The following is a 14,413-nucleotide window of genomic DNA, read 5'->3' as shown; positions in this document are numbered from 1 at the left end:
GTCCTAAATTTACCAGAAATGTCAAGATCTCTTGTATTGACCAGGCAGAGCAGGGATGTGAGAAATGGCAACTGGCCACGAGACAAGAGACCTGTCGTTGCCACAAGGAAACCTGGAGCCCTTCAAAAACAAATGACCATTTCCTGCTTAAGTTGGCTGTTACAGGAACCAATAAGTTCTTAATATATATCATGAAGGTTCCAGTTATTCCCAGTTAATCATTTCCTGGTTATGGCTGATTTAAACAGCAAAGCCAGTTTTGCCAGAACGAACACGGAAACGTCAGGACTCAAACTGCAGGGAGGGCAGTGGGGAAAAGCACTTTACTCAGGGAGTAGATCTGCAATGGCTGCCTTGCATCTTCACAGTGTCTAGAACTGATCTGCACCCACGAAGAAAAGAAATAACAAGGACAAACTGGCAAGATTTTAATGTAGAACGGCGGTGAAAAATACTTACTGAAGTTAGTCTTCATAATTTTTTGTAGTAAAACATTCTTCACCAAAAGTTAAAGCCAAGCAGACTCGCTGTTGACTTTAGAATTTATTTTTTTTTTTTTCTGAGAGGAATATAATTGCCAATTATAGGTCTGTATTTTATGGCTTTTACTAGTAAAGTGACATCTTTGATTACATAACAGTATATTCACTGAGAAGTCTGAGAATTTTCCAAATGAAACAAAATTCTTTTTGAGGCTCTGTTGCACTAGAAAAGGGTAATTTCTGCCTCAGCTCCATCTCATAGGTGCTCTGTGTTCAGTCTTTCTGAGCTGAAGAATTATGGTGGTGCTGTGGTAGAGCACAGTGTGCCACCTGCACGAGGAGATTTGATGCCAGTCCAACTCCTCCTGTCTGTGTTTCCTCAAGACAGCCCCAACTCACTCTTTTCTCCTAATGCAGGTACTAAAAAGATGAAAAAAATGTGTGATTTCCCCTGTGCTAACCAAACTAAAATCAAGAACTCCACTTTTTACAGTCCCTTCACCAGTACTATGGCTTTTAATCTACTGCAGAAAAGGAGCTTTGACCTTTTGTCCCTAAAATATTTAAAAATACATTATAAACCTATCGGGAGTTCTCCCAAGTTTTATGTTCACTGTCGGCCTACTCTGGCTTTTTTTTTTTTTTTTTGGAAAGCTACAAAGTGTTTGTTTAGCAACAGAGTATTTACTCCGTGCTCCAGATCTATTTACGCCGCTCAGGACTGATGGTGGAAAGATTAACAATTTATGAGAGTCCAAAGAGGACTTTGCAACAGTTGTTGCAACACTGTACACGTCCCTTGGAAATGAAGCACTCGTGGCAGCTCTGCTTTGTCAGCCAGTCCTAAAGGCAAAGGTGCCAGAACACAACAACCCCCCCGGCCTCTCCTCTGTGCTCTGCACAGTTATATTGTGAACTCCTGGTGACAAACTGAATCAAAAGAGGCACAGTGGAACATCTCAACAGCAAAGTGTGTGAGAAGCAGAACCCTCAGAAACTGGTGTAGAAATATTTCAAGTGAATATGAAAACACTTGTTGCTACTTCTGGCACTACCTGTAATTCCTAAGGTCAGGTATTAGGTAACCACGTGTTCATCCACCAAGTTAGGCACCACTACAGACAAATCAACATTTCCTTATTTTCATCTCCAGCAGGCTCTGGTTTTATCTTTTTCTCAAGCCTGGCCTAAAATTTGCATGAAGAGAGATTTTAATGTCTGTTTGGCTATGCACTACTTCTGCAGGATCACATTTCTCAGAGTACTAGATTACATGTAGGGCAAAGACACGCCATGGGCTTGAGCAAGGCAAAATTAGAGACATTTTACTTTGCTTTAATATGATATCAAGCAGTTCAACAGGTCTGCATGGGTGAAATGGAGCAAGCTCTAACAGGTCCTACACTGTATAGGCTTTGGGAAACAAGAGCCCAGTCCTGGAAGCCCCTTCCTAGATAGTTTCTGTGAAGTCAGTGATGGAAGTAAACAACTGGATTCTAAAATGTCCTTAAATTCAAATATATTCATTCTGATTTTGAATCCATTAAAAAAATACCATCAGGATTAGCATGGGCAACAACAACAAAAGCAATCCACTACTGCAACTCATATTCATTCACATTGTTCTGTTCTCAGGGTTCCTCAGGCAGTGACGTGTGTAGGTGAGCAGGAACAGATCTAAGGATGTGAAACATCTTTGCAAGATATTTTCAGAGAAAAACCAAGAATATCAAATTTACATCACTTTGGTGTGGGTTTTTTTTCCATTTATGTTATTATTCTAATATGGGTTATTTAAACCTACTATCAGTTTATTTTGCAGTAGCTCTGTGCCTAAGTGTTTGTGAGGCAACTTCCTCAGGACAGTGGAAAAAAACCCAAAAGGTTGGGGAGAAGGTACATAAGTTTGTGTGTTTGTGGTTGTTAGTTGTTTTTTTTTTCTCTTAATATACACATCCAAAGTTCAACTTGGAAATTGAACTTGTACACAACCCTCATGTCCAATGTGTATATTTAAATGAAAATTAAACAATCTTTCTAAAGTTAGCACTTAGAAAACTTACCATTAACAGCTTTTTCATAATTCTTCCCCAGATTTATTAAATTCCTCAGTCCTGGATTGAACTGTTCCATAACATTCTAGTGAAGAGAAAACAAACTTTGTGTTATAACAAAGGCAATTTAACAGTGGATGGAAGTGTTTATCTAAGTGTCACTTAGGTCTAGTTTTCAGTTTCATATGTACAGCATCCATCTGAAAAGTCTGTGGATGGATGAAAATTGGAAGATTTGGGATACAGAGGAAAGCAAAGGATGGAAGGCAAAAAACCTGAGCATTTAAGATCAACAAACAGGAAAAAAAAGTAAACTATTTCACAGGGGTAGAAAGGAATTTGGCTGTTTATAATACAAAAGGATGTCAAGCATGTGATCAAAGTTTGCACAAAACTGTCTTCTATGGTAGGTGATGGTGGAATAAAGATGAGAGAAAAATCTTTATCCATGAAGGTTTTTAGCCATAGTCTTTGCAAAAAGTAGAAAATAAGTTAAGCTACAAAGTATGAATCCAAATTTGTGTTTGCCTAAAGTTGAGGGGTGAAGGAGGGAGAAGAAGCTTTTGCTCACTCCCAAAAGGAAAATCCCCCACAAAGTTTGAGTTGTCCCTACTCAAAAGCTTCAGTTTCTCCTCTTTCTGGTCAAAGACAACAACTCTCCCCTTCCCCCAAATCAATATTGCAAAGTTACTTGCTATGAGCAGTGAAAAAGGAAAAGCAACTGCTATAAATGTAGCAATTATTCACTCCTCAGAATCCTGCTCTTTATGATATCTTGAACACATGTAGCATAAATAGTGGTATTCCAAAAGGAAGATGATGAGGTACCAGAAGACACTATTTTGTTATTCTTACTGTTTTTATGGCAATACTTTTATGACACAACTCACTATTGTTCACACAGCAGAACTTTCAAGTTCAAGGAATTCAAAACAGATGCTTTCTGTTTTCAAGAAGTACAAGACTCAAGATAAGTGAAATAGTATCAAGCTTTTGTCTGTTATACTACTAACAGAATGCAAATATTTATGTTTAGTACATAGATGGACCCAAAAAGAACAGCAATACCATCACATGTGTCTTATTTTCGGGCAGGGTCATGCAGACAGAATTTTATTTAATTTTTCAAAGATAGCACTATACCTAACTCTATTCCATTTAAAAAATGAAGAAAAGAATTAGCTCCAATAACACTTTAATGGTCATATTGAGTTAAAATATAGATTTAAAAACCAAACCAACAAACTATTAGATTCCAATACTAGTGGAGTATAAATCAATAGCAGACACAGAATGACAATACCTGGTCCCTCTGCCTTTGTGTACAAATTAAATGCAACTGGGATTGTTTTCTGGTCTGTCCCATTAAACTCTCACCCACCAAAATGCAATCACTGCAAACAAACCAGCTATTGTCCCCAGGCCCTTGATTTGTGTTAACTCACAAACCACATCCAGAAATCATTTGGGAAAGTGTGTTTCAGGTTGGGCCAACAATGCCAAGGGCTATTTTAACAACTTAACAGCATGGATATTCAAGCTCTGGTGTCTGGGAACATCCCTCCTCCTGCCCCAGCTCTGTAATTTGCTCCTGTCAGTGTTGCTGCTGTGCCTGTTGCCCTTCTCGTTGCTGAGGCAGTGGGACTGGGACACACTTGTTCCAAGGAGCAAGTTGTTTCTTCCTATTCCAGCTTTTTCCTATTTCTTCCCAGCTGTGTACCAAAGATGTCTGTTGCCATACATGGAGTCAGTGAATCACAAGGAAAAAAAAAAAAAAGTTGAATTAGGGGATTGTTTTAGGATAGAGAGTTCTGTATTTTGAGGATATTGGGAAAGGAAGGTGTACCATGGTGCTGTGTACTTATGGCAGGTAAGAATTTCAATGTCACCTTGAATTACCACTCTGTACTGAAAATAATTTTCCTGAAGGACAGATTCTGCCCCTGTTAACCCTGCTCCTTGAAACAAAAAATTACAGAGTAAACCCCTTTTTGCCACCTACCCAAAAATTCTAATGGTAACTTGATTCTTTGTCTTGAAGTACTGATTTTTTAAATTACTGTCTTAAACATTCAGAGATTAATATTCCAGTTTTCTTGACGTCTTCTAATTCAGATTTCAAACAAAAACAGTGATTGCACCTGTGTCATTAGTTTTCATTTGGGAGGAAGTGAACAAAACCCAATAAAATTACCCTCAACCGCTCCCCTCTCTGAAGCCAGGCCCCACAGCTCTTGATTTTCACTAGTCCCACTTGATCCATAGCAGTTTTTCAAGTACAGCAGACACAGACTACCCTGTGGGAACACAACAGCTCCACTGAAACTCAAGGGACTCAGAGGAAGAGCTCCAGTACATCACCTCTGCTCACTTTGCACATAAAACTGCTGGGACAGACGAAGAAACAATTTACAGCTCAGTGCCTGCAGTGGCTGGAAGGAGTACAACTAATGGATCTTTTCTCCATCAGACCAAGCAGTGTCTGGAAGTGTTTCAGGCTTTGCTCTGCCACAGTGGTTGATTGTTAGCAGAACCAGTCTCCAGACGTGAACGCCCGAGAAACGGCAAAAACCTTTGCAGTGGAAATTCCCCTTTGGAATCTGCTTGGTTTAACACAGGGTATGGTTTGCTGATCCTCACAGCACTGGGCAGGGCTCGTCTACTTTCCTGCTAAGGGTTGGTGTTTGATAGTCTTAGCTCTGTTTGATAGACTGAGCTCTCCCTGACCCCCCGCCAGGTCTCCAAGGTGACCCAGTGGAATAATTCTGAGATTATTTCCCTTTCATACGTTAGAAAGAAGCATAATATGTGGGGTTTTTTTAATTTCTACTGAAGACTAGATTCTCAAAGCAAACAAAAAACCTGGCCATGCTTCTAGTGGTCTTTTCATACAGTTAACCACACTTAACCACTGGCTGTCTTTGAAGTACTCCCCAGGGAGGAGTATCTAGAGCACTTTTTCAAAAAGGGGAACTGTCACAGGCAACTCCTTCTTCAGGATCAGGTATGAATTTGATATGGCCAAGACATTTCAGATCAATTCAAATTATTGTAATATTTTATTCGTCTTCAGAACTTACAGGGGACAAGAGCAACTCAAATCAATTTGTACAGTTGCTTTTTCTTACAGTTTTAAAGCTTCTCTTACAAAAGGTCATGAAAATGAGTGGGACTGAACATCAGTGCAAAATTTCAAGTCATACATTAAAGCTAGATCTCAAAACTTCTAAAAAAGCAGGACAGAGGACCAAAGAAGAATTTCTGATCCAGAGAACCACTAATTTAAAGTTGTCAGAAGTCTCTGAAAATAACACAGTCTTGTTATTTGTCATGGTGTACACAGATGTGGAAATGAAACCTCTGCCTTAATCCAAATAAAGATCACAAGGTAAGAAAGAGCCTGGGAGAGACAAAGTGGTTCAGAATACATTGTTTGACTGTGCAGTTGGGACAGACAAAGTGGTTCAGAACACATTGTTTGTACAGTGAGCACAAAAACACGGCCTCCTAATTGTCAATCGTGTGTCCTATATTCCAGTGACACTCTACCTCTCATGGACAGAATAATTAACGAGAAGAGGAGGCACATGATCAGATCCTACAGCTTTCTATTATTTAGGATGAATGGAAATAAAGGGAAACATTTTCAAAACAGGCAACTAGAAACATGTTTTATGCAGAGACCTTTAGAGTTGGCAAAAGTGACCTCCCAAGAAAAAAAGCAGAAGTGAAACCTATTCTGGTCATTTGAGTCATTGAGTCCTCATATAATCTGTTATAAAGTTGCTGTGTGCCTTTCACATCATGAAGCCAATGTGAGTTATTCAGCCTGGTAGCACAGAGCTGACTGAGGAGGAAGAAGCCTTGTATTTCCACTTCTTGTGTGTAGGTATTATATCTCCCACAGTTCCTGATAGTCATATAAACAGCACTAATCTTCAAAACAAATGACAGCCATTGTAAAAGTGCCTTCCTGTAAATGCTCAGCATCGCTTTTTACTTAAAGACACACCTCACTGAACAATAGCTCAGCAGGTATGAACACAACTAAACAATGCATAGACTCCCTGTAGATTCAAGTTTACATCCTGCAGGCACTTTGGCAGGAGCGAATAGCAATGTATTTGGGTGGAAATCTGAAATTATAAAACTAGCAAAGTAGATCTTGATGTGCATCATCACTGATATTACCATCACTACAGCTGTTCATAGCTAACCTTTGTATAGCAACTAATGATTTAATTTAAATTGTTATTTCTTAATTTGAAAATGAGAAAATTTTTTTTAAAGTCTTTAGTGTTGCCACACAATGTCTGAGAACCCACTTGAGGAGATTCAAAAGCCATAAAAAAAGTAAATCATACTGTGTTCTACTGTACTTGAAGCATTTTGTACATTACTGCATTTCATCTCCTTTAACTTTTGAAATCCATAATACAGTTTTCAGAAGGGCACAGCTGAGCCCTCAGCACATCTCATGTTAAGCTATCTCAGTTTTAAGTTAGCTTAATATTGTTTTAAAAGAATTTTAACGGATTGGAAAAGAATAAATCAAGGTGCCAGTGTTTATTCAAAAAGACTAATTCTTATGACTAATTACCAGTCATCTTGATGGAACATTTCTTGTTTAAGAGACACATTAATATGTCATCCATCGCTGTGTTTCAAATACAGACTTTTCCAGGTTATGAACACCTGCCCAAGGATAGACTCTAAGTAGGCATAACTGTAAGTAAGGTCAAAAGAGAGAATTTGCACCAAGTTGGAACTGGATTTTAAACACACACACACACACAGACTTTCAAAGGCTCCTCCTCCCACAAGTTAGATTTGTATTTCAGGGATGCAAAACGACAGCCTGACTGCAGAGTGTGCTAGGGCCATAGGTGAATTTTAGTTTTGGTAAATAAGTCTGGTAGTTTATTCTAATTGTCAGTCTTTTTAAAATACGGAAACATGGAATTTGGGACTTAAAACAGAATTTATCAGATCTATTTCCATGATAAAACAATATAGCCTGTAATTGTAATTCTACAATGCCCCTGAGGAGAACACATCACTCCATTGAACAAAGGGGTTTTTTTGGAGGGGCTCTTTTGGTTTGGTTTTTTAGATTATACTTTGGTTGATAATCGAAATTTCTGGGTAAGAGTCACTTGAACACAGAGCGATAGATCTTTAAAACCCAAGGTTAGCAATGCCAGTGAATCACAGCCATCCTGCCGTTCTGAAGAGCTCCGGAAACCTCAAACCACGGGAGCACTCGGTGACCGCCTGCCCAGCCCTCAGCCCACACAGACAGGACAGGTCTGGAACTCAGCACTTTCCTGTTTTGTCCCCTTTCCCCTGCACTCTGTGTATCTCAGCTGGATGCCAAGTAGTTTTCCCCCACATACAGCAGATAAAACAACACTGTGCGGGCTGTGGGGACACACCAAGACATAACAACTTTCCTGGGGTTACAAATCGAGTCTGTGTGCGAGGGGTCACACAATGTCCCCTCACATCACGTCACATCACCTCGGGGAGGGACAAGGGCAGGGCTGTGTCATACCAGGGAACCTCTGAGCAGTTCCTTGGCAAAAGGGAGGCTGTGCCCTCTTTAGTCATCGACTCCCACACCCTTGGGCTTCATTTTGCACGTGCCATTCCTATCATGCGTTAAGGCGATTCTTCAGGTATTACATAAAGTGTAAATGTCAGTGCTGGGGTTTGTGTGTGCACACATATTTGTGAATTATGTTGTTTACTTAGTCAGGGTAGCTGAAAAACATTGAGGTATTCACTTTCTGGTGTTGTTGCCAACAGAAAGGAAGAACAAGATAAAAATAAAAGGGTCACCTGATGAATTCTGTGAGTGTATTTTGAAGCTTTGTATAACACAGGTTACTATGTATTTAATAAATCCAATGGATTAGCACTGTGAGAAGAAAAAAAAAAAAAGCAAACACACAACAAAACCTCCCAAAAATAGCAGACCAGCAAGGTATTAAATTTAATTTTCTATTACTTTTCCAGGTCATCCAAAAGTTGATTCTTTTTGAGAAGTCCAAAGCCTATGTTCAGCCCTGCAGCACAGATGCCATCACAGCATTACATTGAATTGGTTTTCCCAGACCAAGCCTTTGGTAGGAGAGGCACAAACAGAAGGTATGAATTTCATCCATCCCAGCACGGTGTTTCAAGCAGGGCATTGCCAGGATGGCACAGCAAGAGCAGAAGTTCCACGAGCACCACTGCACAGAGCAGAGCAGGCTGAAGCACAGCACAAAGAGGTGTTCATTTGTTTTAGATGGGGGAGCTGTGATTACAGTCACAGCCAGTGCTGAATACACAGGCTACTCCTCTCTGCCCCTAAGAGGTGACAAACTATTTTCAAGATTTCAACTTTGATCTAGAAATAACTGCTTTAAAGTAGACGCTGAATCCATTTTCTGCCTGAAGCAGCCTTTATACCTTATCTGGATAAAGTTTCAATTTTTAATGAGGGCAGGGCAGGAGGGTTTCCAGGCCTGTGAGTTCAAGCTATGTGATACAACATACCAGACCTCTCAAAATACCTACATAGAAGGCATTTCATCACACTGTCAACATTAACTTTGTATTACTGTGGTTTTGCTGGTTGTTTCAATCTTAAGTATTCCTTTGAATTAGTTTAAAACACAAAACAAAAGGGTAAACTTTCCCAGGAAATAAGTACTGAATAGCAGGGAAGGTTTTGCTTATTTAGAGGTCTGTTATTCCTTTAAAGCCTATTTTAAATCATACCCATTAAAACACACAGGATATTTTCTTCCCCCTCCTCTGTAAAACTGTTTTAGCTACATTCTAGAAGTCAATAGACAAGGTAGAACATTCCTTTGTTGGCACAGCCCTGAACAGTCAACTTCCCAGGTTTCTCTTCTGTGAGCCTATATTTACAGGGTGCTCTTCTGAGAGAGGATTTTATGTTTGCTTATGGCCTTGCCACGAACGTAACTGATATCAAAAAGCACCAGACTGTTTAAGATGACCTGCTCTGGTTCAGAGGACAAAATTTATAGCCAGGTAATCTCCTTTTTTTTTTTTTTAAAGTAATTTTGCATGAAACTGATAACTAAATCCAAAGAAAGTAAACAGCAAATACAACATGTCCCCAATTAACTGGTGTAATCGAAGGGGTAAAGTTGACTGAAGTGTGTTGAACAACAACAAAAGTAACAAATATCAAAATTTACTCCCAGTAAATGTTTTCAGAGACCTTTCAGTGATGACAACATCATCTTTAGAAATATGAAAACGGTATTAAACCAGTAAGGTTTAGTAAACAGTAAAATAGAACAACCCCTCAGAAAGCTTTCCTTTGGGCTCAAAGCTGCAAGTGCACTGCAGCTGTAAGTTAAATTTGCAAATGCATTCACTCATGCAAATTTGAGTGCTTTCTCTAGTTCAACACACTGTACAGAAGGAGGATTACGGATCCAATGCTGCCCAGCCAAAAGTATGATTCTAAAGGGAATTTTGCCCAGTTAAAATTGATGTGTTTTGGAAGGACTGCGTTTATAGGGAAAAGAAGTTCAAAACAAGCATCTGGTGGCCACAAGCAAAATATTTTAAATTCTACAAATAACGAGGCATTTTGGAAAGTTCCAAAGCTACCGACACGAATAGGGCTGCCCGCAGCAGCCGGTGCTTTGAGGCAGTGCTTGGGTGCACCACCATAAATCTGATTATCAGCTCGGGACGCCGGCAAGCAACTTAACTCAGCGTTAAGCCATTTTTAGGCTGTGGCCCCTGTGAAGAAACGGTTCAAGCAGAGGGACCACAACCACCAAACCGCCTTATCAGCCAAACACACCGAGGGAACTCGGGAGAACCGAGGAACCGGTCTGAACGCCCGCCTTGTCCCGGGGCTGTCGCGGCCGTGCCCGCCCTGGCTGGGGAAGGCGAGCGGCCCGACACAGCGGGGCGGGCCGGATCACTCACGGGGAGGGAAACAGGGAGAGGGGGAGAAACAAGGAAAAGAGAAGGTCGCTGCGTTTCCGCGCGAGGAGCCGCGGCCGCCCCGAGCCCGGCGCGGACCCCGGGGCAAAGGTGGGCGCGGGAGCCCCTCCCCGGCCCGCACTCACTTTGTACGTGTTCTCCGTCAGCTTGTTCACCTCCTCGGGGTCCCGGGACATGGTGCCGGCGGGCAGAGCTCGGTCCTGCGGAGCGCCCCGGCCCCAGCTCAGCGCCGCGGCAGCCTCGGCTCCCCCTCGGCCGCGAACAAACTGTCAAAAACTTGCGGAACCAGCCGGGGCAGCGCCGCCGGGGCGGGACCTGCGGGGCCGCGGCTCCCGACGCGGCAGGACTGGCTGGGCTGGGCGGGGAGTGACGGGATCGCATCACCGCACCGCGCCTCGCCGGGCACGGCAGGGCAGGGCAGGGCAGGGCTGGGCGGATCGCCCGGACGGCCCGCCCGCCGCTACCTGAGCTGCCACTCCTCCATCCTCCTGCTCTTCCTCCTCCTCCTCCCAGCTTCCCTCTCCGGGAGCCCCTGCCCCGCTGCCAAAGCCCAGCCTGGGCCGTGTGGAGGTCATTTCAGCTCTGCTGGTGCCCCATGGAAGTCGGAGGTAAACTTTTTCTCCCAGCAATTAAGTGAGGGTTCTGTAGGAATTAATTAGTTAGTCTTGTCAGAATTAATTAGTGTAGCCTTAGCGATGCTGGTGAGGCGAGGGATGATCCCCTTGCTCTCTTCCACAGCAGCTTCCCATGAGGGGGGTTTCTCAGAGCCCCTCAGGCACGGGCAACAATGTCTTTCTCCCGGATCCTGGCCCAGTGCACTGCCCGAGCTTCATGTTACAGTTTTCTGTTTCTTTCAAATACACACCCATAAAACAGTGCCCCAGTCATCTTTCCTCTGTGAACTGACTCACGAAGCCTTCATGAAGCAGGGCTGGTGAGGAAGGCTTTGGGAAGTTGTAAATTTTTGTGGACCATAAATTGGCCAAAGTATGCTAGTTGGGATATCTTTCTGATAAAGTAATACTAACACTACCTTGAAGGACCCTGTGGGAATTTCATAACCTTAGGTACTGAAAACTAGATTTGGTGCTGGGTGTTGAGTGTGTGAGATGCAATCACTGTACTGATACAATGGCCATCCCTCTCTTGGTTTCTGTCTCTCCCTCTGATTCCCTCACTTTATTGCAGCAATAAAATCATGGCAGGCAGAGAAAACTGTACTTGGAACAGAACCCTAGATGTTGGACTCTGGTGTGGGAGGAGGTTGTTACGAGGTTTCAAGAGCTGTAAAAGTGTTTTCATTTGAGTATTGGAGGTGCCTTTAGAATTACAATTACAATTTACCATCTGGAAAAAAAGTGGGCACTTAGAGTGTTATCTTGAATGCAGCTAAATCTCAGGGCAGAGAGGGGGTTTTATGGCACTTCATACCCCCAGGTAAGGTCTTTGCAAACTTCTGGTAGGTATGGTATTAATTGCCTTTCAATTCAATTTATAATGTTATCCTATAGGCATAATGAATTATTTTGGGCCCAAGTCTACAATTTATGTTCCCATTAAGCAGTGTTTAGTCATACAATCAGTTGTCTAGAATGTGATGTGGCTGTTTGCCTGAGCATGAGGAGAAGAGTCACAAGTCTTTTGTCTGGAGAGTGTTTTACAACTTTGGAAACAGATCATGCCTGGGCACTACTGCTTTTGTGTTACCATATACCAATGCTTGGAAAGGATCTCCCTCTCTAACAGGCTGGCATTCAAATTTGAAGGAGCAAGTACCCAAAGGAAGATGTAGAATAGGTTTTCCTTTCCTGATTCTTGCTAAAGGAGCCGGGAATGTGCTGTATAGCAGACAGTGTTATTCCTGTTAGGGACAAAGCATTTCTCTTTCCTCTGAACACTATGGAGCTCTGGCAGCTCACCTGGCATTCAGGGTGTTTGTTTCCAGTTGGCACACTAGGTTCAGTCATAGTAAATAACAATGTAAGTGTTAATGAAATATGCATATCAGAAAGAAGCTATGTGGACAGGCAAGTCTAGCTCTTTCAGTATCCAAACCATTGCTATAAATCATAAATTTTGAAATTCACTAGAAAACAAAAGTCTGCTTGTACTTGTAATACAAACACAAATATTTTGGTCTCTTAATAAGGGATTTTTGATCCTACATTGTGTTAAGATTAGTGGTCTGTTAGATGGAGTCAATCCTGATGTGTGCAAACAACAGGAAGTTAGAATGGTCTGATTACCTCTTTTGATGCTTACTTTTAATACATATAGAGTTTCATTGTCCAGAAAGAGGAAGAAGGAACTATTCTTACTTTGGTGGTGAACCCATGCTGCTGTGTAATTATGTCTGTTCTTTTCACTTTGTCTCAAGCAATAACTGCTTGAGTTCAGGTTAGAGGGAACCTGGCAGGTTAGTAGCTTACCTGGTCCAGTATCCCAGCAGAGTAGGGCTAATTTCAGCAATAGCTTGCTCGAGGCTTTATCCAGGTGAATTTTGAAAATCTTCAGGAAGGAACAGTTGAGGAACAGAATGGAAAGTTCTATTTGAAACAACCTGTAACATGGCAAGTAAAGAAAATCATCTACAGTGTTATAGGAGACAATAATTATTAACATTTCATGTGGGTCTATCCCCTGAGGTAAGTCACCCATCCAGCTGAGCTTCTCTAGCTTAACTAACACCCTCTATGTTGTAACAAGAGCTTTGATATTAGACTGTGACATGTTGCCTATTGAGAAAACAAAACTCCTTCCTCATTACCTGCCCTTCTGCCTCACATTATGCTTTCCTGACGTCAAACTGAAATGTTTGTAGACTTGTAATTATGCATAATTCCAACAGACCCCCTGTTTCAAAGTGATGGTTTGGACTTCAATGTCTCCTGGTCTTACTCTTGCCGTGGTTAAAAGGTGCTCCTGGTCCTTGGCAGGTGGGTATGAACAAGAGCAGCCAGGCACAGGGGCTGGGTTGGGACTGAGGCTGTTGGCACCTGAACTTGGCCTCCTGCTTGTATTGCTGGGCAGTGCCTGCTCTGGGCCCAGATCCAGCAGTTCATTCCACGTTGGCCAAAGGCAGAACCACATAGATTTAGCAAAACTGCTGTCGAGGGAGGGACTCACTCAAAATAAGTCCTTATATATATTCCCTACAGAAGGCCAGCTCTCCCTTGCAGCATTTAAGTTTTAGAACATGAGTAGCAGCAGTAAAAATTTCCCCATGTCTTGTCAGCCTTATAGAACCGAGACTGTAGTGAGAAAACTGTATTGTTGATATAGCTTTTGAAAATGTATGTACTCAGAAATATTCCTTTGAGTATTTCTTTAAAAGCAGTAATGATTTGGTGTGTGATTGTTTTCTGTATGTGTCCTGTTTGCATGCCAGTGACATATTCGAACCTTCTTTGGAAAGGTTTAAGCATGCTGGAAAGGCCCATTAATGTCAGCTCATCGTTAGATCTTTAACATGTGTTTTGAGTAGCTTAATATGACTGTAACTAATTACATAAATTGTGGCTAAGCAGTGATCACATATGCATGATACAGCCAGCTGTGGCCTATGTCGTTCCCTGTGGTCATTAGCAGATGTTTAACTTGATTAAGGAAAAAAAAAGTGTACACGGTGTGTTATTGAGTGATGTCAAACAACAGAGTCAGAACAAAGTTTTCTGAGGAGGAAATGAAAGTGACTCTACCAGCTTGCTTTGCTGATTGATATTTTTGTCCTCAGTTGATACTTATAAGGAATTATTCAAGTATTTTAATCCCCTTCAAACTGACAATACAAATGCACGCTAAAACTCACACAAAGTGTCATTTGATAGAATTATATAAAACTTCTGAAAGTTTACTGACCCTTTTGATCTGAGTCAGCTCTGGATCATTTAAAGG

At 41.7% G+C, this 14,413-nt stretch overlaps 1 protein-coding gene across 1 annotated transcript in view; it reads right to left on the bottom strand.

Annotated features, from left to right (window-relative positions):
* The window catches only part of BAIAP2L1 (BAI1 associated protein 2 like 1), a 35,562-nt gene extending 24,778 nt beyond the window's left edge, over positions 1-10,784 (bottom strand). Inside the window, exons 1-2 of the mRNA XM_017813634.1 lie at positions 10,645-10,784; positions 2,546-2,621 (exon numbers count right to left, since the gene is read on the bottom strand). Of these exons, the coding sequence (XP_017669123.1) occupies positions 2,546-2,621; positions 10,645-10,695 (127 nt within the window). The 5' untranslated portion in view covers positions 10,696-10,784. The remainder of the gene's footprint in view (positions 1-2,545; positions 2,622-10,644) is intronic.
* Positions 10,785-14,413: the final 3,629 nt, after the last annotated feature.

The sequence above is a fragment of the Lepidothrix coronata genome, unplaced genomic scaffold, assembly GCF_001604755.1.
Source record: "Lepidothrix coronata isolate B3197 unplaced genomic scaffold, Lepidothrix_coronata-1.0 Scaffold41, whole genome shotgun sequence".
Taxonomy (NCBI): domain Eukaryota; kingdom Metazoa; phylum Chordata; class Aves; order Passeriformes; family Pipridae; genus Lepidothrix; species Lepidothrix coronata.
The sequence above is the reverse complement of the archived record's forward strand: the minus strand, read 5'-3'. Positions and strand labels throughout refer to the sequence as shown.